Here is a 23,410-nt window from a genome sequence, read left to right on the forward strand (position 1 = left end):
CCAGCAAGTTTATCTCACTGTTCATTGTATTTGTAGGTGTGGACAAGTCACTAATCCAAAAACTGTTCAATAAAAATATATTTTACTTTTACCTTTAATGTTTTTTTTTTTGTTTTTGTTTTTATTTTTTTGAATTTCCGGATCTAAAATCTGTTCAAGAGAACAATTTTCAACTGGAATGGTAAAAAAAAAATAGAGCGTTGATAGTAGTTGTATTATAACTTTCACTACAAGTTATTTATAAAATTAATGTTATAGTTCATATAGTTTTTACAATGTTAACTACTAAATAATCAAATATGATTATGGCATTGCTACGTGAAGTTATGAACTATTACGTCAGTCTGTAAGCCTACGAATGGCTTACAATGTCAGATGTTAAATACTTAAATTGATTGTAATTAACACACTAGTGTTATGCAGTTATAATAAAAACTATAGTTGGCAAATTACCAACATTAGCTGAGCGGTTAATTCTGCAGACCACATGCTAGATAAGGTTGTAATTGAACAAGTCATTGATCAAATTTGGCTAGAAAAAATTTATAGTTATATCTGTGATCTTGTTTCTTTGGAGCAATATGCTCTAATTTCTTGATTGATGAATGAAACAAAATATTTATTGAAAAAAAAAAAAAAAATTAATAGAGTTGACTCGTATTTGTCAAACAGTCATGTTCTTCAGACCAAACTAAAAAGTTGACTATTCAGGCCCGGCCCATAATCAGTCCATTATGTCCATATCACCCAGCTCTCACAATAGGGACCGGGCCAGGCCCATTTAACGTCCTGTCAAAAAGGATATTTAGTGTGGGACAAGACCCAAGAAAAAAATAAAATCAGAAAATAACAAAAATAAAAAATAAAAAGTGGGACCAGTTATATCCATGGGCCCCGCACCTCGCAACGTGGCACCACGTCCGCTCTCTGTTCAAGCAATCTGCCAACCAGATCTCTCTCTGCGATTTGTATCTGACTCTAGAGCAGAGCTCTGTTTTGTTCTCTGTTTCTCTCTGTTTCCAAAAACAGAGTATTAATCGCAGATGAAAATCTGGGTGAAGCTTATTAATGAGTTAACTTCACATTATTCTGTTCCAACACAATTATCCGTTGGCAATTCGTATTTATAGGATCACCCAGATCCAATCCTCTATCTCTCTTTCTGTTTCTCTTTTCTAGAACGTCTAAATTTTATGTGTGTGCCAACTCACATTTGGAATCCAAACATACATGAAAATCTGGTTTTTTTTTTTTGGGTGTATTTTTAGTTAGTCTTGTGTGGCTTTAGTTGGCATTCAACGAATTCATAGCAAAGATTTCGGGGACTTCAATTAATGTGTCTCGTTTGGTTATTCTAATTCTGATTTTTTTTTTTTTTTTTTGTCTGTTGTAAAATGCTGGTTTCACCGTTCTCATTCTGGCTCCCCACCAATTGGGGGGACTTTCTTTCTGAGTTTTGGGATCTGGGTCGGTGTATATTTGTGAATTAGGCTTTTGGGCATTCTTAAGTTGCGTGAAAGATATTGACTTTATCGCCTGTTTTCCTTAATCGGGTCGTATGTGATTGAGTTTTTTGATTTGAAGACCTGGGTCGTTGTACATTTTCAGGATACGCTTCTGGGGTCTCTCAGTTTGGATTTGAATATACCATTGTTGTTAGTTTTTTTTTTTTTTTTTTTTGATTTCTTTGATTTAGGGATCTGAGTTATCTCTCATTTGCCTTGGAAAATCTGAAGACTTGGTTTGAAGGGCTAGTTTGGAGAAATTATATCAATAGGAGAATTACACAGTGCAAATAGTATATTTATAGGGAGCTTTCTGTATATATATATAGAGGGAATGGTGGTCGGATTTCGGGCTCAATGCCGCTAGAATTGCATCAGGAAAAACTGCATTTTGTGTTGGGAATAACAGAATCGAAGAACTTAGCTAGGGTTGTGTTTGGGAAAAGGGGACTGTGAAGTGGAATTATGGGCTGCGTTTGCTCGAAAGGGTTCTTTCCGCATGAATATGTGGCTGCGAATCATCTGAGTGTTAAAGCATTTAAAGGAAACAAACATAAAAAGCGGTTAGGTTCTTCCTTGAGGAGAGAGGAAGCTGTGGTGGAGGGTGATGGTTGTGGAAATGATTCCACCGCACGGTTGATAACCAATCCGCCCACAGAAAGTGCAGGTTCTACCACCATTTCGTGGGATGAGGGGGAGAAGAAGGTCCTTAATGAGAAACCGGGAAAACCACAGCTTCAAAAGCGGTCCTCAATGGATGTTGGAGGACAAGTAGAGCCTAGGGTATCTAGGATAGGTAGTTTGCTCAATGGGGAAAGAGGAGCACAAGTTGTAGCTGGATGGCCTTCTTGGCTGAGTGCAGTGGCTGGGGAAGCGATCAACGGGTGGGTGCCTCGAAAGGCAGAGTCATTTCAGAAGTTGGACAAGGTCAGCTTGTTATTTCTACATCCATATAAATTTGATAGCTCATTCATTGTGTTGATTCTTATGTTATCTCCTATGCAATTTTTTGTTGTTGTTGTTTTTAAGTAACAAGATATCATAAAAAAGCATAAGGCCCATGTACACACGAATTATACAAGATAAGTCGCCAATTAGTAAGGGCAAGAAAACAAGAAAATCGTGATAACTAATCACTAAATGAAAAACATAAACAGCTTCCAAATATACAATGTGTTGAAAAATAAAGATTTAATTTCCTCTAAAGTCGGTCGTGGGGTTCTTGAAACTTTTGTTATTTTTTCTTTATAAACACCACAAAAGGCACAAATACACCATTTTCCACACAGCTGCATCCCAGTGCTGCAGGCAATACAACCCATGCAAATTGTACTGGATTTTATGAAACCCACATAACCTTTTCTAGGCTGATTATTACGAATAAATTTTATGCTTGGCAAATGTCCACTTTTTATTGATTATTATTGTTTTTCTTTTTATTAATCTGTCCTGTCAATAGTGCAGATTGGACAAGGAACTTACAGCAGTGTATATAAAGCTCGGGATCTTGAAACGAACAAAATTGTTGCATTGAAAAAGGTGCGATTTGCTAATATGGATCCAGAAAGTGTTCGTTTTATGGCGAGAGAAATTATCATCCTGCGTAGGCTTGATCACCCAAATGTCATGAAGCTTGAAGGTCTGATAACTTCAAGGGTATCTGGCAGCTTATACCTTGTATTTGAATATATGGAGCATGATCTTGCTGGACTTGCAGCAACAACTGGGACCAAATTTACTGAAGCACAGGTAGCTTCTTTTATCCTGCTGATTAAATGGATTCTCGATGATAACAATGTAATCTTTGTCACTGAGTTGAACACAATTTGATTAATATATGTATTTTATTGGATAAGCCATGTTCAATATTGATATGAACAACTCCATAATATCGAGTATAGTTTTTATTATTTTGAAAACGTCAAGTTCTAATTGGATAGAGGAATCACAAGCTAAACCTACAAATTGGATCAGCTAAATACCAACTGCAAGATTGCTTTCTCTAATATTCAAACAACATAACCAGATATTTTTGATATGCCATAATTGTTTTTAGTCCCATAATTAATTGTAAAAAAATCTTTTACTTTGTTCAGAATTTGGAAGTTTAAGATGGCCTTCCATAAGAACATAATGGTATATCTTTAATAAAATGGACCATGTTATTAAGTATCTCAGGGTTTAGCTTGCATTCTTCACTACCCAAGATATAAATTAAACTCCCCTTATTGTCCAGAAATTCAGCCTCCTCAATAGCTAGGGTTGCCTCTGGATGCACCATGAACTTGGGTTCCTTATCAATAATGGTTTTAGTCTACTGGGCTGTCTCATAATAATTTCATGTGTTTAGGTATTCAGTGTGTGCGCCTAAAGCTATACAAAGTTTTAACATCCTCAAGAAACCACTGCTCATAATGCTTGATAAACTCCTTCACTTACAAATTAAATTGTCATTCCATGAATCCCCAAGTAATTATAATCTCATAATTTCCTGAATGGAATTCTTCTTTTTGGGATTTAAATTGAAGAACAGCATAATGGAGTGCTCTTGGAATATCTATGTTACAACCTATGTTTTCTTGAGAAGAGAATGCACCCTGGTTGAGTTGATTTTAGCATTGAGGTTATCTAGATTCTGCTTTAGAAGGCTCTGAGATAAGTTAAGTTCCTCTCTTAAAGCAATCTCTGCACAAGGAAAGACAAATGGGAGTGTTGATATTTATAAGCTTGTTCTAGATCTACTTGAGATATGGAAGTATGAGCAATTGAGCATGCCTTTTTCTAATCTGGAATGGAAGTGATGCTTGAAAGTTCTCCAAATTCTAGGTGTTCCTTTTGTATACTTCCTCTACACTTAGGGGTGTCTCCCACTTTTAATAAAATTTGACAGTATGTATCCAAAAAAAAGTTCTCCAAGCAGTCCTAGATATGACCATGTTTGATGTTTCACTTTTGCTGCTACTATGTGCTAGTTCTATTCCCAGAAAATCGTTCTTTGCATTAACTTGTCCTGCATCTGGTGCACCCATACTTTTTTAAAACCAGATTTAATAAACCATTAAGTGAAGTCAGCTGGGATAAGAATGCAAAGATATATACTATAAAGTGAAGGGGCAAGACATTATCAGTTTTTGTGAAAATACCATTTGTTTTTATGACGACCTGCTGTACATAGCTCTGTGAATCCATGGGTTGTCTGTTACTATAATACATCCTCATTTGATGAAAACTATTTATTCCTTTTGATGATTTCTTTTCTGTTTATTATAGAAAAAGCGAGACTTATTATTTTATATGGTTTCTTTACTCTTATATGAACCTTACACATTGGCTTGCAGATCAAATGCTATATGCAACAACTACTACATGGACTTGACCATTGTCACAGTCATGGTGTTTTGCACCGTGACATCAAGGGGTCAAATCTTCTGATTGACCATGATGGTAATCTAAAGATTGGTGATTTCGGGTTAGCAACCTTTTTCAACTCCAATCAGAAGCAGCCTCTGACAAGTCGGGTGGTAACTTTATGGTACCGACCGCCTGAACTTTTGCTTGGTGCTACAGACTATGGAATTGCTGTGGATTTGTGGAGTTCTGGTTGCATTCTTGCAGAATTATTTGCTGGGAAGCCTATAATGCCAGGAAGAACAGAGGTACTCTTTCCAATCTTTTCTTGGATGTGAAAAAACATGCAAGTTCTTTACACGTGAATTAGATGTGCTGAATCTCTACCGTGTCAAGAGAAGCTGCCTGAGGAAGTTTGCTTTACTTATTAGGATACCTGAATTTGGCGTTTAGAACTGCCAGGAGAAGGGTTTCTAAATGATGCACAGCAGGAAAGTGCTTGGAAATGGTATCACACACCGCATTGGACCACCATATGCATCAGCTTAAAAGCACAAGCCAGTAGATGGTTTACATTGTGACGGTGTGCAAACTGATAGAAAGATCTATTTCGAACTCTGAAAATTCAACTTGACCTTATACCTGTTTCTTTAAGTGGGTCAGGAGTTCACATAGCAGGCAATGTAGAAAAGCCATTTTTTTGGTGTCTACTTTGTCCATTTCATTTCCTTGAAGATGAAAAAAGGTTAATTGTCCAGATTGATCGGCATTTAGTTGTTTATATCATGAATTTGTAAGAGATCCTTCCTCTGAACTGCTCAGGTTCATCAACAAGCAAGTGCCATTTAATGATGTTCAAACAACATGCACCAACACATATTGCATGACTTACAAGTCATCGTGTTTCTTAAAAAATTCATTTACTTTCAGTCTTTCACCTTGAATAGAAGAATCTGAACCTACCGTCCAAAGGGTTATTTTATTAGGATGTATAACGGGAAGATTCTGCTGGTCCCTTGTAATATACTGACTGTGTATTGCATGTAATTATTAGCTGGTGAATTTCAATGGTTTGTGTATACTAACGTAGCATGGATAAGTAACAAGCTTCACCTATTTTGAACTGTTCATATCTCTTATTTGTTTGGGCATCATGATGACAACAGTTATCATTTATAGGTTGAGCAACTGCATAAAATCTTCAAACTTTGTGGGTCACCTTCTGAGGAGTATTGGAAGAAGTCAAAATTGCCACATGCAACCATCTTCAAGCCTCAACATCCTTACAAGCGTATGGTTGCTGAGACATTCAAGGACTTCCCTGCATTGGCATTGGCCCTTTTGGATGTCCTTCTTGCAGTAGAACCTGAGGGCCGCGGAACAGCGTCTTCTGCACTCCAGAATGAGGTAAACTTGAGTTTTTTTGTTTCTTTCTAAATTGGGCTGTATAGCTTCGTTGGGTAATCTTTTTCAGTTGTGAGCATTCTTTCAAGTTATACTCTATGCTTTCTTCAACAATTATTTGATTCGAACCCTTTCATATATTAATTTGAAATCCATTTTAATAATTTTCCAGCCTTTATAATTAGAATTGTCCTTGACATTTTCTTTGAGAATGTTCTGTACGCTTTCCGACCATAATTATGCTCCATATTAGGTGTTTACTTCCCAGCCATGATTAGCATGCCTGGCTAGCATGCCTGGCCAAAGTTAAATTATGAAAAGGTAAGTGTTGCAACATTCATCATGGACCTATCCAAGAGTGCATTTGTCCCAAGTTTGTGGGATACTACTGATCTTACTCTTTCATTAGTCACTTAGTACCGGGTGCTCATTTTACTTTTTATTATTCATTTAGTATGAATCCTGGAAGTCTGGACATTAATAACTGTCTTTATGATTCCATTCTGCTGATTCTGGCAGTTTCATAAGTCTGAGTTTTATTTTCCAGTTCTTCACGACAAAGCCTCTTCCCTGTGATCCATCAGCTTTGCCCAAGTACCCACCAAGTAAGGAGTTTGATGCCAGGCTTCGAGATGAGGAAGCTAGAAGGTTAGTCATATCTCGATATTCTATTATCTCATTCTGTTTTTGAACCCTTTCAACTTTCTTTTTAAATTAAAGGCGATACCTAGCTGATTTAGCAACCACCGTTGCCTTTAAAGAGAAGAGCAGGAAAAGGAGGGAAATGGATACTCAATTTAAAGTTACTTTCTTGAGATCTGGTTACAGCCTTTCTATAGGACTATAGAACAAAAGGCAATGATGGGTACCCTTACTTTGCTTCTCATATTAATTTGGGTAAATTAGCATCTTCTATGGAAAGTAGCATAAAAAAGGTTAGATATTTATAGAATTCTGATTTCTTATACATTAAGCTCACTTAAAAAAATATCGAAAAAGGTTTGTCTTTTTGGTTTGAATTACTAGTCTTGAAAATTCATTTGTTTGCATGCATGAACTTATGAAATACCACCATTTGCCTATTTGATAACCAGGCGAAAAGGAGGTAGTGTTATAGGGCATGAACGTGAATCATCTAGAAGGGGTACCAGAGAATCTAAAGCCATTCCAGCACCAGATGCCAATGCTGAGTTACAAGCATCCATACAGGTATCCTTGTAAATTTTATGTATATGTGTACATATTCATACATACTATTTCTGTGGTTCTATGTGTGTATATGTTCACCGAAAAATAGTTGGTTAAGTCATCTGAATCAATTAATAACAATTCTGTTATTGCCTAATTCAGAAAATAAAAGGGCAACCTAACCCTAAAAGTGTCAGCGAGAAGTTCAATCCTGAAGATGATAGTGGCTCTGGTTTCCCTATTGAACCTCCCAAAAGAAAAGCACGAAGTGTTCTCTCCCATTCTGGCCAGTCAACTACTTTCGGATCTTCACACAATATGAATGTGAATGAGCATGAGGCTGTTACAGTTCATGGCCAAGCTTTCAGTCGTCCAGAGAATGGCACAGGGTTTAGATCACCAAGACCTCACATACCTGGAACTGAATTGTCCAGGTTTTCCAACTCGGTAGGAATTCGGGGCAGCGAAGAAACGACTGTGGATTCACACTGGCCAGAGGAACATTTTAATGCAAGATATAACCATCTGGATAATGGTGAAGCCCCTGACAAGCATCAGTGGTCCCAACATTTGCTGGATAGACCTAAATCTTATAAAAAGGATGAACAGCCATCTGGAAAGGAGTCTGGAACGGTACAATCAGATTATCTTCTAACTTCTACATATCTTTCAGTTTTTAATTTTTGACTAAAATTCATAGAAAATGCCTCTGCGAGCCATATAATTGTCTTTTTCATTGTTCAAGGGTTGGCACATGGAGTGTCTAATTTGGACTAGATAAAAATCGAACTCAAATGAATTTAAGATGAGATTTAAATTAGACAAGCATATTACTCAAGAAAAGAAAAAGACAAGAATAGGAACTGTCTGGTTTCTTGCTTGTTTTTCTCGATAAAAGGCCTTTATTTGATTCTTATCAAATGTTTTACTGACAAGCAAGAGTGTTTATAATTATAGATTTTTATTAATCTTGAATCTGTAGCTAAAATGGCTTGAAAACAGTTGCTTTTGAAGTGATATACTAATCATACTTTGCTTTTGACATCAGGCACTTTACACTTCCAAAAAGAACAGGATACACTACTCCGGACCGTTGATGCCTCCAGGAGGAAACCTTGAGGAGATGCTCAAGGAGCACGAGAGAAAAATTCAAAACGCTGTCCGTAAGGCTCGTTTGGACAAGACCAAGAAAACAGAGAGTCAGAGTGGACAAACTGAATCGCTACTCCGCTTTGGAAGAAAAGTAAGGTGACCCTCTAGAGGAAATTTATGCTGCCATAATTTGGATGCATAAGCTCCTGCAGAGTTGTAATTCTCACTCTAGGAAGAATTACTCCTTTTTGGAATTTGACAAAGTCTCAACACCAAGAGATAAATCAGCATTCATGGAGCTTCTTTGGTAATATCACTGCCAAAGGTATGCTATAAAGTTCTGCCTACCAAAGTTCTTTATACGATACAAAAGGTGGACAAGCCTGAAGCAATGGAATCCATGGCCATTGACTGTTTATGTTTGGTGTGAAGCCTTCTGGGATTGACGCGCCGGCTAATTGTTCCATTGCCAGACGGCGAGAAGGTCTTTTTGGCATTGTTTAATTGTGGGAGATAATGCATTGTACAGCTGAACCACCTTACCTCATTCTATGCAAAGGCCAGGCATTGTCTCGGAATATGATGAGTTTTGTCAAGGCCTCCATCATTACAATTTCTTACTCCAAATGCATCAATATTATCTTTTTCTTTTGTGTTTTAGTTTCTTTCAGGCTTTGTAGACAGTTGCATACATCATCATGTATGTGTTAGCATGTTGAAGAAAATTGACAGGAAAAAAAAAAAAACTATAAGTTTTGCATCAATATCAACTTGTATATGATTGGGTCTTTTGCATGTGTCCTTTTAGATGATACAGTCTTCAGTAGGTGGTGTATTAAGCCACATACCTATCCTTACAGAATAATAATCACTTTGGATTTCTGGATCACCGTGCCTTCTGGTGGGGAGGAATATACAATGAGCAATGCTTTTCACACTCATTGATTACACTCATTTATCACCGACTATTGTGGCGTGTTTCAATTAATGTACAATGAGTAATGCCACTTAAAATGCGCTTGTGAAATGTGTAATAATGCCACTTTAAATGGCCGTGAAAATTACCATCGATGCGAAATATGTAGAATAATCCTTTAAAATGTTAATAATGATTGTTACTGTCACATTACAAAGTAAGCGCTTTTTTTTTTTTTTTTTGTTGAATTGGAGTTTTGAGGGAAAAAAACAATCATGGAAGTACATTTTCTTTAAACTATAATCAGGAATCTAATCATTTCATTATATATATGATAGCGGAAGCATTGTGGGAGAATGCCTACCATGCTGACACCTGTCAACTTTAAATAGTTAAACGGTGAGGTTAATGTTTTGTCTCTTTCTTCTTTCTTTTTCTTCCTTTCATCTCCACTTCACACGCAACTCCCCCACTCTCCCTCTTACTTTTCTTTTCCTTTCTTTCTTTCTCCTTATCTCCACGCCTAAGGCCTCACTCCTTCCCTCCCCCTCTTCTTCTCACCCACGGTCTCCCTCTCTTCTTCTCTTCTCTCACACCCGGTTTGGGTGTTGTTTTTTTGGGTTTTATATAAGTAAATGAGCAGAACTTGACATGCCTAAATAGCTACTGCATCATGAGGGAAATCTACAATTTCAGTTTAATCTAAAGCAATTGTGGGACTAGGGTAGGACCAGATTGTTATACAAATAGGGGTAAGTACAGAAAACGAAAATGCTCCTAAGGTGTGTTACAACGTCACTTTCCTTAAGAAAATATTTGCCCCCACCAGAATTGGTATGCAACAGGGTTTACAGCAAATTTTTCTCCAGGATACAATGGAGCCCAGAAACCTCTGTATTTTTAACTGCGTTATGCACAAACGAAATTAAAACCCGAAAATACCCTTAGACTTTCTATTCTAATCAGAGACAAAAAATAAAAGGATAATGCTTATTTTTTTAAAATTCAAACAAGGGTATTAAAGAGAATTGAATTGTCATAGATAATTATCCATTATTAGATAATTTCGAATTTCAAAATAAAACTGCAATTTTGAATTTCAAAGATAAAACTGCTGTTTTGAATTTCGAAAATAAAACTGCTGTTTTGAATTTCGAAATATAAACTGCTGTAAACTGTTAATCCAATTGGCACTTAAATCTGACCGTTAGATTAAATAATTATTTAATCTCAATAGTTAGATCAACAATCCAGTAGATCTAACCATTGGATCTACTTAAGAAGCATCCTACGGTTTAGATCAAACCTCTAGATCGAACGATCTTGACCGTCCAAAAATGAATGGTCATGATCTGATCGCTCCGATGCTTCGTGCCAAGTGCGCCATCAAGGCGCCACTAGCGCCCTACAGCCCACGCGCGTGTGCGTCCGGTGCTTCGCACCGTACGGTAACATGTATTAGGGTGTACCCTAGCATAGATCATTTAACAGCTTAAACTTGTTGGAATTTATAAATGCCAACAAAATCTTCACTCTTTCCAATGTGGGATAACTTTCATTCAATGCTCTTTAAAACTTTCCATTTAAAACATTCCTAAGACACAAAATAATATCTATATATATATTTATTTTGAAAATATTTCAACACAGAGATCTTGATAATGTTTCATTATCAAAGCAAGGTGACTGCAAGTCGCTTGGCCATGGTTATTAAGAAGAATAATATATAAATATAACTTGCAACTAAAGTGTTGGAGGGTTAGCAGCCAGTTTAGGTGCCAAAGAACTCATGTTTGACAGTTGTTTTGGTAAGTGTTTTTTGATGAGGTCAACGTCTATATTTATTTATTTATTATTATTTTTTTTTTTTGTATCTTCAATTGTTTATTAATGCTTTTAAGAAAAAAAAAATTTTTGTTTTGAAAACAGAAACCGTTACCAAAAAAGCCCTGGACATGTTGGACAACAATTTTAATAAGTGTTGATCGGATTTGGATTTTCCGCAATTTGGTTTGGGCAACAACTGTGAGATTGCCTAGCCGCCTAACTGAGCAGGTGGGTCCCATATAAAGTCGCTCACAAGCAATTTGCCCAAATTACTGGAGATTTCAATATGTGTTGATCAGGCATGCCTTTTTATCCTAGACATGCATCCTTGTTCAAACCATGCTTGCCTCAACATGGCCAAGCTCATTTCTGCATGTAAGTTTGGCGAAAACATCACAATCAGTAACGTGAGAGGTCTACAAACTGCTTCAAATGCACGATGGTAGCAACAAAACAAAACTACACAATTTGATTAACCAACAAATAGCAGATAAAGAATTGGCAGCGAAACTCCCACCTAACTTGCTGATCCACCAACCAGAATTTTGCTTCATCCAAAATCTTGGCGGCTCTCTTGTCTTCATCAAACACCCAATGTTCCTTTCCCTTCATGCCTAAGCATCCTGTGGACCTGCACACAATCACCCTTCTTTCACCTCTTTCCTCAACTCAATCCCTATCTTCCTCCAACTCAAAACCAAAATATAACTTTATGTTCATTCCCAGCACCCAAAGCTCCATGGCAAAACCCAATTCTTAAAAATTTCTCCGTTTCTCTCTCCCCCTTTACAAATTAATCAGCCAGAAATTTATATTAAAAATAAAAATGAGGCCTAAATCCCACCCAACCCTCAACCTCAAGTTCCTCCTCCTTGGGGTCTTTATTGCTTTCTTCCTCCTCTTTATGCTAAGATCAGGTTTTCCAACTTCCATGCAAAGTGAATCTTCTGTTTCACAAAATTTCATACCCAATGCAAAAGCAACAACAAATTGTCCAACTTGCAGCAAGATCCCACCCACACTAGCCCAAGCACTCATCCATTACTCAACCTCAACCATCACTCCACAACAAACACTCAAAGAGATCTCAGTGTCAGCAAGAGTTTTAGAAAAGAAATCACCCTGCAACTTCCTAGTCTTCGGCCTAGGCCACGACAGCCTTATGTGGAATGCGCTCAACTACGGCGGACGCACAATTTTCCTCGAAGAAGACGAGGCGTGGATACAGCAAATCCGACGCCGGTTTCCGATGCTGGAGTCGTATCATGTCACGTACGATAGCAAGGTGAACCAGGCCAATCAACTCATGGAGGTTGGCAGGGGACCTGAGTGCACAGCACTTGGTGATCCTAGATACTCTATGTGCCAACTTGCCTTGAAAGGCTTGCCTGGTGAAGTCTATGAAACACAATGGGATCTGATTATGGTTGATGCGCCGACCGGTTACTACGATGAGGCACCGGGAAGGATGACTGCTATATATACAGCAGGGATGATGGCAAGGAATAGGGGGGATGGAGAAACTGATGTGTTTGTTCATGATGTGAATAGGGAGGTGGAGGATAGGTTCTCCAAGGCATTTCTCTGTGAAAGCTATATGAAGAAACAAGTAGGCAGGTTAAGGCACTTCACTATCCCTAGCCACAGAGATGGCTCAGACAGGCCTTTCTGCCCAGAATAATTCCTCCCCTTGTATTGCTTACCTATGCCATTTCTTTTCCTTTTTGGGGACATTTGAGTAACCTTTTTGGCGGAATATGTTTCAAGGGCAAAAGGGAAAAAAAAGATCAAGTTCTGAAAGAATCTCTTAGAGCCACTTCTATCTTCTCTCCTTTTATTTTTTTGGGGTTCTTATGTCAAATTTCATTGGATTAAAATCTATAGCTAAAATAAGAGCAGATGGGTGCACATTTCTCAAGTGATATGTGTCAAAATCTAATTTCTAGCATTCAAAATAAATCCACTTGCTTGCCATTTCCAGTATTTTTTATTTTTATTTTTTCCTGTTGAATTACCAATTATCCTAAAAGATAATAGAAAGGTATATTTAATTATTTAAAGTAATATTTTAACACTCCTCTCACGGGTAAATTTAATTACTTAAATTAATATTTTAACACTTTCGTCACTCATGAAACTAGATAACACAAAATAACTAATATTTTTACACGTCCCTCATATATGGGACCAAACAACAGACGAAGTATTTTTTTTTTTTTTTATTAAAATGGGGAATAAACTGGGACATTGACTCTAAAAATTACATTTGTCTCAAAAGCTTAAATTAATAAAAAAAATTATAAATTAATATTTTAACAACCTCACCATTAGAAGCAAGAATATCAGTTGGCATCATGACTACCTATACTTCAAGACCCAAAAATCCAAGTCCCACGAAGGTGAGGAGCAAAAGAGAAGCAAGGGTTGCTTGAATTTTTTTTTAATTTTTAATTTTTTTTTTTTTTTAATTTAGGCTAAATGGGAAAATCATGAGAAGAAAGGGGTTGCTTGGTATTTTTATTTTTATTTTATTTATGCTAAATGGGAAAATCATGACAGTGGTAGAAAATAAAAGATATATATTGGAATTAATATGTAGACATGAAACTTAGGTGTTTACAGAGCATCTTCAATGCTTCAATACATCTCCAGAACAAGATTACAGTTGACAACAAATATAACATTATAAAACACTGAAGACAGGAGCATAATATGTTATTCAGAAAGCAAAGTGTTACAGCAAAGTTAACAAACATAGCCATTTCATCCCCAGCCTGCAAAAGAAAATAAAATAGCCTTTTCATATCAGAAGAACAGTAAGACAAGTTCTTCACCAACAGAATGTGGAAGCTTTTATTTATTTATAGCATCACTTTACAAAAATCTTTTGAAGACACTGCATATACCACAGCATCTTGCAATGGCCTTTTAAAGCAAGATCATCAGCTTCCTGGTCAAGTAATTTCCTGCCGGTGTTTCCTCTATGACCTATTATTAATACACCAGAGAAGTGAGAAAAAGAATTTTGAAACATCACAGAATTAACATAAAGAAGAACATGAATACCAGATTAATATAAAGAAGAACATGAATACCGTAGAATTTTGAAACACCATAGCACCATAGCTACTACTTTTCCTTGTCAGGGATAAAACTTACATTACATAGCTACTTTTCCTCTATCCCCAACCATACAAATAAAGCAGAAGAAGATGCTTAATGAACAGAAGCAAAACAAAGAAAAAAAAAGGCAGAAGAAATTCACCTCATCACAAAACCAATGGATAATTGTGATCCAAGTTAATGAAGATATAAGTTAAGAAAGGAAATACACATATATCAGCTTATCAGAAATTCTAAGAAAATAGATGTCAATCAAGCAAAACTACTAACATGGATGGAACTTGTTTTACCTAGTCAAGAAGATGGCAGTTGGATTTCCAGGGGATGGAGGATTCTGATCTAGCAGTGAAACAAGAGGACCTGCTTTAGCAGGAGCATCAGGGTCAGTTGCAGACAGAATCTCCACATTATCAAGACCAAGTTGTCTCTTAATCAAGTCCAAGTTCTCCTGGAGGACCTCAATCTCTCCAAATGGTAGCCTCAAATCCAAAGCCTGAACTCCTAGTGCAACTGCCTCATCCCTCTTGAACCTCAAGAAAGGCCTATACAGCTGTTGGGTTTGCTTGAAATCTTCATCCTGACCAATAGAGCTATTCTTCAGTGCCTCAAGTATCTCCTCATCTGGAGCAAAAGTACGAGTCTTGCTGTCAAATTTGCTTTGCAATATCATTAAGCAATCTGCTTTCCATCCATCAAATTGCTCATTCACATAAATCAAGCCTGTTAGCTTGTTGTCTTCAGTCAGTGATGCGACTGGAGAGCCATCCTTCTTAGCTTTCTTTGAACCTAATATTTGTTTCTGAAGCAACTTTCTCATCAAAACAATCGAGTCTTGCAAATACTTGTTGGCACTCTTGAGGGGTAGATCCGGAGCATCAGCTACAGGCCATCCAGCCTTCACAACAAACCCATTCATCTTCAAAAGCTTCCTCCAAACATACTCCGCATAGTGTGGACAGATTGGAGTGATAACCCGTGTCTGCACATCCATAAAACGACAAACCAAATCATAGTTCATGCCCCCAGCACCGCATGAGAACCTGTACTCATCCCTGGCAGATTGGAGATCAAAAAAACCAGTCTTGAGAGCTTCTCGAAACATGTAATTCTGGTAATGCTGCTCAGTCGTTTTGACAGCAATGTTTATCTCATTTGCAAACACCCGATCAGCATAAGTAGATGGGGGACCTGTTCTCATAGAAGACTTTGCAGCCAGAACTTCTTCCATCCATGCAATCTCTTTAGTAAGTCGTAAGATAGCAGCATTTGCAGTCTCAAATACAAAATTTGCATCATCAACACCATCACCAGCATCAGCCAAAGAGAATCTTGTGGCATCAGCAGAAAATTCCTCAATTGCCTGGCGAAGGGTCCTGAAATTCCCTGTAGACTTGGACATCTTCTCAGAATTCAGCATGATGTGCCCATTACATCTAAACCCACGAGGCCAGTGATTCTTGGACATGATTGCAGTGTGGTTGTAGATGGAGAAAGTCAGATGATTCTGGATGAGATCCTTACCAGACACTCGAACATCAAAAGGGTACCAATATTCAAACTCCTGCTTCATCTTATTAAGAATGGATGAAGAGATAGATGACTTTGGGTATTTGCCACCACAGAAAACAAAATCCCAGACCTCATCAGTCATTTGTTCAGGCTTTATGAGAGATGTATCAGATCCATATATATCCCCATTCTGTAACAGGTGGGCAATGGTGTAATAAGCCATGTATATAGTGGAATCAGACAATGACTCAACAAGATATTGTTCATCCCAAGGGATGTGAGTTCCAAGACCAAAAGATCTTGAACAAGCCCACTGATTTAGCCATCCCAAAGTGTGCTCAAAGCCATGCCGTGTCTCATCAGAAAATAGATTCATGGAGGATAGGCACTCCTCAGCCTTCTTCTTCCATTCTGGTTCCCCATATGTAATGTACCATTGATCGGTAAGTGCCACAACACATTCATCACCAGACCTTGATACCACCCGTTTCTCAGGCTCACTATAGATAATTGCCAGGCCCATCTCTAAAAGCTTGCTCCTGACCAATGGCTTTGCTTCCTGGACTCTTCTCCCCGCAAACTCACCAGCAACCATTGTTCCCTCAGTAAATCCTTTCAAGTATGTCAACTTCTTGGCTTCTGCAAGCTTCTCCTTTTCATTCTGGCTTTTGATTTTCAGATCCTTGCAAACTCTTTCTGCAGCCCTGTCTCCAAATTCTGGAATGTCAATGATGGGAATCATCTCGAAGGGCAACACCCATTCATCCTTCACACCATACTTAGCCCTAAGAGATTTTTTTGATTTTAAATCATGCAAGGCCATATAATCATCAGGAGCATCACTGGGTACACTAGTGACAATCCCAGTACCTTTGTCTGTTAGGATGGTCAACATGGGAAGGGTATATATGATCTCATTGAAAGAAAGAGGGGACCTTAATGGGAGGCCAATCAAATCATAACCAGTCAGCTCAACCAAGCATGTGGGTTTCTCTGGGATTCTAGAGTAGTTCTGATATGCAAGGTTAAGGGCAGCTCTTTGTGTGAGAATAAAGACTTCTGTTTCACTAATTTCAAAGGCTCCATACTTCCCATCAGGCAATACCCATGCATTTGTTTGCCCATACATAGTCTCAGGCCTCAAAGTTGCAGCCGCCAAGAAAACTCTTCTCCCCTCCAGCACTCCTAGTTTAGAGGGAAAAGGTGACACCACCTCCATCTTGATCAGAGTGTACTCTTGAGGCTGAACTCCTTCACCAGTTGCCCTGTCATGATCTGCACATGGCTGGCCATCTAGAGGAGAATATATGGTGTATCTGACATCTTCCACAATCTTCCCCATGGATTTTAACTTCCTCATCTGCCACCTCACAAAGGAATCATAAAATGGGTTCATGTCAGTAGTGATAAAGGAGCGTCTCCAGTCACAACCCAAGCCAAAAGCTTTAAGGTCCTCCCTGGCCAATGGAGGAAAGTAAGTCAACCAATTGTATGGATTCTGGAACTGAGATATCTCGCTATCAGGGAGGCCAAAACTACGCATAATCTCCCACTGAAATACCTGACCACTTGATTTTGATTTGGCCTTGGACTTCTTGCCTTTGAATGTATCGGGTGGTACACCTCCGTTTGCATCCTCAGCTTCTTGTGTGATGTCTACTTCCTCATCCAATTCATGGGGAAAAGTTGGTGGATCCCCAAATTGTTGGATTTCACGTACAAGTTTATCAGCTGAGGCCTTGATGGGCATGCCAGTGCAGTGGAAAGCAAAAGGCAAGAGCACATTGGCACCTCTTAGTCTATGATAAGCAGCAGCAAATTCTACCTTTGAAAGTGAGAATGCGTGTCCAAGATGCAAATACCCATTCATATAAGGATAGGGGAAGTTGCCAAAGAACTTCTCACCCGGTTCAGGAAGTCTTTCACGAGGTTCAGCCCTGAAAATATCTTCTTTTTCCCACCATTCTCGAACATCACGCTCAATCTGTAGAAGACTATCCCTCCTAGCAAAGCTTTTCACACCCTCAGTCGCTACATTTCCACCCTCTGACGCCATGTCACAATGCAGACGGAAACTGCAAAGAACAAAATACCATAACCAAACATACTACTACAGGCACTACAAAAAACAGGAAGTCTACAGTACCATAATTTCTGCCACCTTAGTAAAAAGTGACATGACAACATCAACACATCAGAAAAATTTGATGCGGTAGATACTACCACGTTGCTAAATTAATTTTCATTTTTAATATTTTATAATTTTATATATTATTGATTTTATAATTTTTAATACGTCAAAAATTACTAACGTGTCAAACCAGTGTCAAACCAATACGTCAAGAATTTTTGACATGTCAATAATTTATTGACGTGAAATTAGTAAGTCAAAATTTTTTAATTTACCAATTTCATAGGTCAAAATTTATCGACATGAGAGACTGTTATGTCAAAAATGATTGACGTGATGTTTTCTTTAAGTCAGTAATTTAATTATATAAAAAACATATATTTTAATTATATGTTTAATTTTTAAGCCCATTATTGACGTGCTACTTGGAAATCATGTTGCACAGAAACCTGCATTGGGAAGTACTCCATGGAGCGCCATCAGTACCTGCCCGACGTCCCATCCCCTGCCACCCTTCTTCTTGCCTTTTTAATTTTTTTCCTCTCCCTCCTTTTTCTAATTTTCTCCCGCCCAGTGTAGCTCTATCTCTTCCTCCCCCTCTCTTTTTTTTTCTTTCTTTTCTTCCCACCTGCTCTATCTCTTTCTCTCCCTCTCTCTTTTTTTCTTTCTTTTCTCCCCACCTGCGCAGGTCAGTCTTTTCTCTTTTTTTCTTTATTTTCTACTGGGTTTGGGATTTTGATTTTTTTTTTCTCTTACTGGGTTAGGTATTTTTTTTGCTCTTTGATTTTGATTGGGTTTCCAATTTTTGGTTTGATTCTGGGTCCCTTTTTTTGATCTGCAGAGAGTGAGCTGGGTTCCGGTGCTTTTACTATATGTAGTTCCAATTTTTTGACAAAATTTTTACTAAGAAGGAAATTGTCGTAGAGAGAGAAATGGAAGTGAAAGAGAGAGATGCAGATATCTAGAGTTTGGCAGAGGAAGTGAAAGAGAAGCAGGGGGCTGTAGAGATCGAGAGAAAGAGAGACGGTGAAATGGCCTGGCCATGGAGAAACGAAGGGAGAGAGAAAAAAAGATGATGGTGAAAAAAAAATTTAAATTAATGAATTTTTTAATTGAAAAAAAATTTTCAGAATTTTCTTTTTTAAAAGAAATATTATTTTTTAATAATTTTTTAAAATATATTGATGTGTTATATTTTAAGACGTCAATAAATTACTGATATGGCAAAATTTGACATGTCAATAAGTTATTGACGTGTTAAAATTTGACACGTCAATATTTTATTGACATGTTAAAATATAACACGACAACAAAATTTATTGATGTGCCAAAAAGTAACATGTCAATAAATTTTGACGTGTCAAACAGTAACACGTCAGTAAAAAATTTTATTGATTCCTATGTTTTTAGCTTTTAACCCACGTTAAAAATGTCACGTCAAAAATTTTTTTTAACATGTCAGACACCATGACACATGACACGTCAAAAAACTTTGGTAAAGAAAAAAAATGATTTTTTTTTTTTTTTTTTTGTAGTGAGGAGTACTCAAAATCCAAGCTCAAAAAATTGTATAGATCAGAGCATTTGATTTCATGAAGAAAACAAGAGAACACGTGAGCATTCGAACAAGCCGGCTGGATGAGTCCATAATGGACTTCCAGGGAGTCCAGGTCGATGGTTGGTCGATATCCGTTTGACTACGGGGATTTCTCAAAAGGCTCGGTCAATGCCCATTCTACAAGTTGGTGGCACGAGTGGATTTGGTGGAGTCCGATGATCAGTTGGTTTCATGATACATTAGAGGTACGCGGCAACAATTCGAAAATTATTTGAATTTCTAACACCCTCTTAATTTGATACAGTGTGACTTAGTAGGTTACAACAAATAACTACATTAAATAGCGAATATTTATTTCTAAATCTAAATTCTATCAATGATTTAAGAAAATTTTCTTGAAAACACTAGATACTTTTTAGGTTTTGAAGAAAACAAAGAAAAAAAATTAACTCTGAATAATTCTTATTAAACAAACTCAATAATAATTCAAATCTGCATTTCTGGAGGCTATAAGTATGTATTTATAGCTTTAAGATTCCAAATCTAATAAAACTACGAATTAGAATCATAATTGAACTTCTACGGTGCTTGTCTGAACGGGACAAACCCCTGTTCGGCGAACCCTCCTAAAACTAAAAGGAAAGTACGTAAAACAATGAAAAACTGAAAATAATATATAGCCGTTTGGATGGCTTACAAATAGGCTACGAACGGACATCCTTTTGACCTAGTAAATATCGGAATTAGTAAACTCTCGTGAAACATAACTTTGTAGATATTTGAGTTAACTTTCCAACGCCGCAAAGATTACTTCAATCGGATGTTTGAAACTCTAGATATGATCTTTTCAGTAGAACTCGCCAAGTGCGAATTTTTCCATAATCATCGCTATTCTTTATGAAATCCTTATCTTTCCGGTCCCATCAAAGGACCTTGCACCTAGAGAAGACGTTGTCTAGGAGGGTTTTGGGATTAGTAGGAGTTGGAGGAAGTGGGGCTAATAACTGCCCTAATCCCACACCCCCTACACGCGGTATAAATCCACCACCTACACAAAATAGAGGGCAACCAAATGCGCAACCTAACAAGGCAGCTTCAACTAGTACACCGCCACGTTGCTTTAAATATTGTAACCATTTCCTGATCTGATTTGAAGCAGAAACCGATTACTTCCTTTTTCGCATCCCTTATAACCTCAAAGAAGCATGTTGATAACTATTGGTGAACAACTTAAAAATTATCTACTTGAAAAGAAAGTCATACTCCATGGGATATGGATATCTAATAACTCAAATTAAGTTGAATTTACTTTAAATCTTTAAAAGATCCATTAATGGGTACTAGGAAACAGGCGAAGCCTAATTTGCTATTTTTTAATGCATGATTTCACCGACTAGGAAAGATTCTGGGGACATATAAAGTAGTGTTCCTCGGAAGTCATACCTTTTTGTCATGAGCTCATTCAAATCTCCAGGAATCTTGGATAGCCCAAAGTCGGTGATCATCTTGACACTTTTGCTTGCACAGTCTAGAGAAGAGAAAACAAGAATGTTCTCTGGGTTAAGATCGCAATGAACGTAACCCTTTTCATATTGGATGCAACGAAAGCCTCTGAGAATCATTCTAGTGTATTTTTGGATGTCAATTTCATCCAACTTTTGAAGTAAATTATAGATCCACAAGCCACCTTCATAGCTGAATTCAAACCCCAACCCATGAACAACTTCAGGACAATTAACAAATTCTTGGTGGATCTCCGCCTCCTTCATGAGTGAAAAAGATTTCTCAATAACTGCCGACTTCACTGCCATAAACCCAGTTGAAGAAGAAGAACAACCAGTAGTGTTTGTTGTGGCCATTGCTAAGTGTACTGTACCATACGATCCTCTCCCAAGAACTTTCATCTTGAACCACTTCATGGGTGGGGAAGAGAAGCATGGATAATGGTGTTGAACCACGTCCATCGATCTTCACATGAAAAGGGAAACCAAAGAAGAAAATTGGAAACGTATTCGATGACACGTCACCAATTGCGTGTCACCAACTCACTGAAGTTGGTGACGTGCCACTATTAACAGGTCACCAATTTGGTGACATGTGCTAAGTTGACACGACACTAATGACGTGTCACCAACCCATTAGTAACGTTTTTTTTTTTTTTTTTTTTTTTTTCATTGATACGTCACCAATTGCCGATCACTAAAATGATTTTTTTTGTCGTGTGGGTCGGTGTTTGTGAATAGAAATTTGATGTGAGCAAGGATTCCTAGTGTTGAGACTGTTTTGCTTGCTACTTGGATGGTGGGGATAGTTGAACTGAAATCTATATAAAACCCTGATTAATTTATAATTGGATCATAGGCTTAATTAGCTTATTACTTGCATGTTCACTTGCCTGGAATACTCATTCCAAAGTAAAATTCTAATAACAAACCGAGAAACAGAGAGAGGCTTAGACGCAAAAACCAATCAAATAGCTATCAACAACCAATGAAACTATGAAACAACAAAGAGCAGTCGGAAAATGTAACTAGAATGAGTTCGTACCTCTGGCTCAGAAGCGAAACGCCAAGGGCATAAAGAGGAGACTTGGGTGAGCTTTGATGGAGAAGAGGAAAAGCCAGTGAGAGAGGGAGAGAGTGTGGCTTTCTTTGAGACCAAAGATGATGGCTTTATAGAAGCTGCTCTGCAACAACAACAACAACAACCGCGTGCTGCGTACAAGTGACGATAAGAATAAGAAACAGCGGGTTTTTTTGGTTGGGATGAGGTTTCTGATTCTATGCGTGGCACTGGCACCCCTTGTCTTTTCCCACCGGTTCTGTTTCTGATTTTCCAAAAGAAGCTGAGAATAAAGGTGGTCGTACGAGGAACCCTACAACAGTTTCCTTAAAATAACGAATTTTTATTTCACAAATTATCCCATTACAAAGTTGACTCAATAGTCTTAGGATTAAATTTACTTTATCCTTGAGGTTTTAGGTTTTTTTAATTTGAATTTTAATGTTTAAAAATTTACAATGTATTCTTTTAATGTTTTAAAAAATTTTAATTCAGATTCTTTATTACTAAATTTTATCTAATTAAACGAAAATTAAAAAAAAAAACACACTGAAAATAATTACATAATTTCATTAAAAAAATTATAAAAAAAAAAGGAAGTGAAAATGGATATCAGAAATAACTAAAGCAAAATTTCAATCTCAAAAGAGATTTGGTTGTTGAATTGCAATGATTATGTCGATAGCATCACCTTCTTTTAAGAAGAAGAAGAAGCTGAATGTGACATAAACTTTAAAGTGGTTTAGGAGTCTTTGTTAATATTTTTGTCTTTAAAGCGAGAACAAAAATGAGAAGATTTTTTTTTAATCAAATGAGGGTTTCATTTTATGAAAAGCTAGTGAAACCATTATTTACAAATAAACGTTAAAAATGTAAATTAAATGATTAAATTTATTATTTTATATTTATTTAAATTTTTTAATAAATAATAATTTACCATAACATTATTTTAAATGTTTTGAGTTTAAATATTGTCTTCATAATTCTCATTATATTTTTATTAATATTCCACCTATAGGATCCATCCCACCCGAAAAAGTAGAAGTTAAAAATGTTAGAAATTAATTATTTTATTATTAACTTAAACTTTGGAAATAAATAATGGTTTAATTTATAATCTAAATTAAAAAAAATTGAAAAAATGTTTTTTTTTTTTTTTCTAATTTATATCGAAAAGAAATAGCGAGGATAAAATCTACAGAAGTGGATCCCTTCCAATTGAAAAGAAATTGAAGATTCTTTAACTG

The 23,410-nt window shown here is 37.0% G+C and overlaps 3 protein-coding genes across 3 annotated transcripts; 2 read left to right on the top strand and 1 right to left on the bottom strand.

Moving 5' to 3' along the window:
* Window positions 1-990: 990 nt before the first annotated feature.
* On the top strand, window positions 991-9,197 carry LOC132177097 (putative serine/threonine-protein kinase At1g09600). The gene is made up of 8 exons (XM_088515895.1): window positions 991-2,432; window positions 2,970-3,254; window positions 4,844-5,161; window positions 6,033-6,260; window positions 6,805-6,905; window positions 7,352-7,466; window positions 7,608-8,078; window positions 8,494-9,197. Exons 1-8 carry the CDS (start codon window positions 1,971-1,973, stop codon window positions 8,695-8,697), a joined length of 2,184 nt encoding a protein of 727 aa, XP_088372021.1. The 5' UTR covers window positions 991-1,970; the 3' UTR covers window positions 8,698-9,197.
* Window positions 9,198-11,989: 2,792 nt separating this feature from the next.
* GXM3 (glucuronoxylan 4-O-methyltransferase-like protein (DUF579)) lies at window positions 11,990-13,180 on the top strand. Its single transcript, XM_059592187.2, has one exon. It carries the CDS (start codon window positions 12,107-12,109, stop codon window positions 12,959-12,961), a length of 855 nt encoding a protein of 284 aa, XP_059448170.1. The 5' UTR covers window positions 11,990-12,106; the 3' UTR covers window positions 12,962-13,180.
* A 667-nt stretch (window positions 13,181-13,847) lies between these two features.
* On the bottom strand, window positions 13,848-22,225 carry LOC132176931 (leucine--tRNA ligase, cytoplasmic). Its single transcript, XM_059589091.2, has 3 exons — window positions 22,149-22,225; window positions 14,694-17,987; window positions 13,848-14,268 (listed from the first exon to the last, which is right to left on the bottom strand). The coding sequence occupies exons 2-3, from the start codon at window positions 17,966-17,968 to the stop codon at window positions 14,262-14,264; spliced, it is 3,282 nt and encodes a 1,093-aa protein (XP_059445074.2). The 5' UTR covers window positions 17,969-17,987; window positions 22,149-22,225; the 3' UTR covers window positions 13,848-14,261.
* Window positions 22,226-23,410: the final 1,185 nt, after the last annotated feature.

This window comes from Corylus avellana, chromosome 4 (genome assembly GCF_965113065.1).
Source record: "Corylus avellana chromosome 4, dhCorAvel1.hap1.2, whole genome shotgun sequence".
In the NCBI taxonomy this organism is placed as follows: domain Eukaryota; kingdom Viridiplantae; phylum Streptophyta; class Magnoliopsida; order Fagales; family Betulaceae; genus Corylus; species Corylus avellana.

Coding starts and splice junctions, on each gene's coding strand:
- LOC132177097 (XM_088515895.1), top strand. CDS start 1,971: ATGGGCTGCGTTTGCTCGAAAGGGTTCTTTCCGCATGAATATGTGGCT. Junction 6,906..7,351: donor CGAGATGAGGAAGCTAGAAG/GTTAGTCATATC, acceptor TTTGATAACCAG/GCGAAAAGGAGGTAGTGTTA. Junction 8,079..8,493: donor CTGGAAAGGAGTCTGGAACG/GTACAATCAGAT, acceptor TTTTGACATCAG/GCACTTTACACTTCCAAAAA.
- GXM3 (XM_059592187.2), top strand. CDS start 12,107: ATGAGGCCTAAATCCCACCCAACCCTCAACCTCAAGTTCCTCCTCCTT.
- LOC132176931 (XM_059589091.2), bottom strand. CDS start 17,968: ATGGCGTCAGAGGGTGGAAATGTAGCGACTGAGGGTGTGAAAAGCTTT.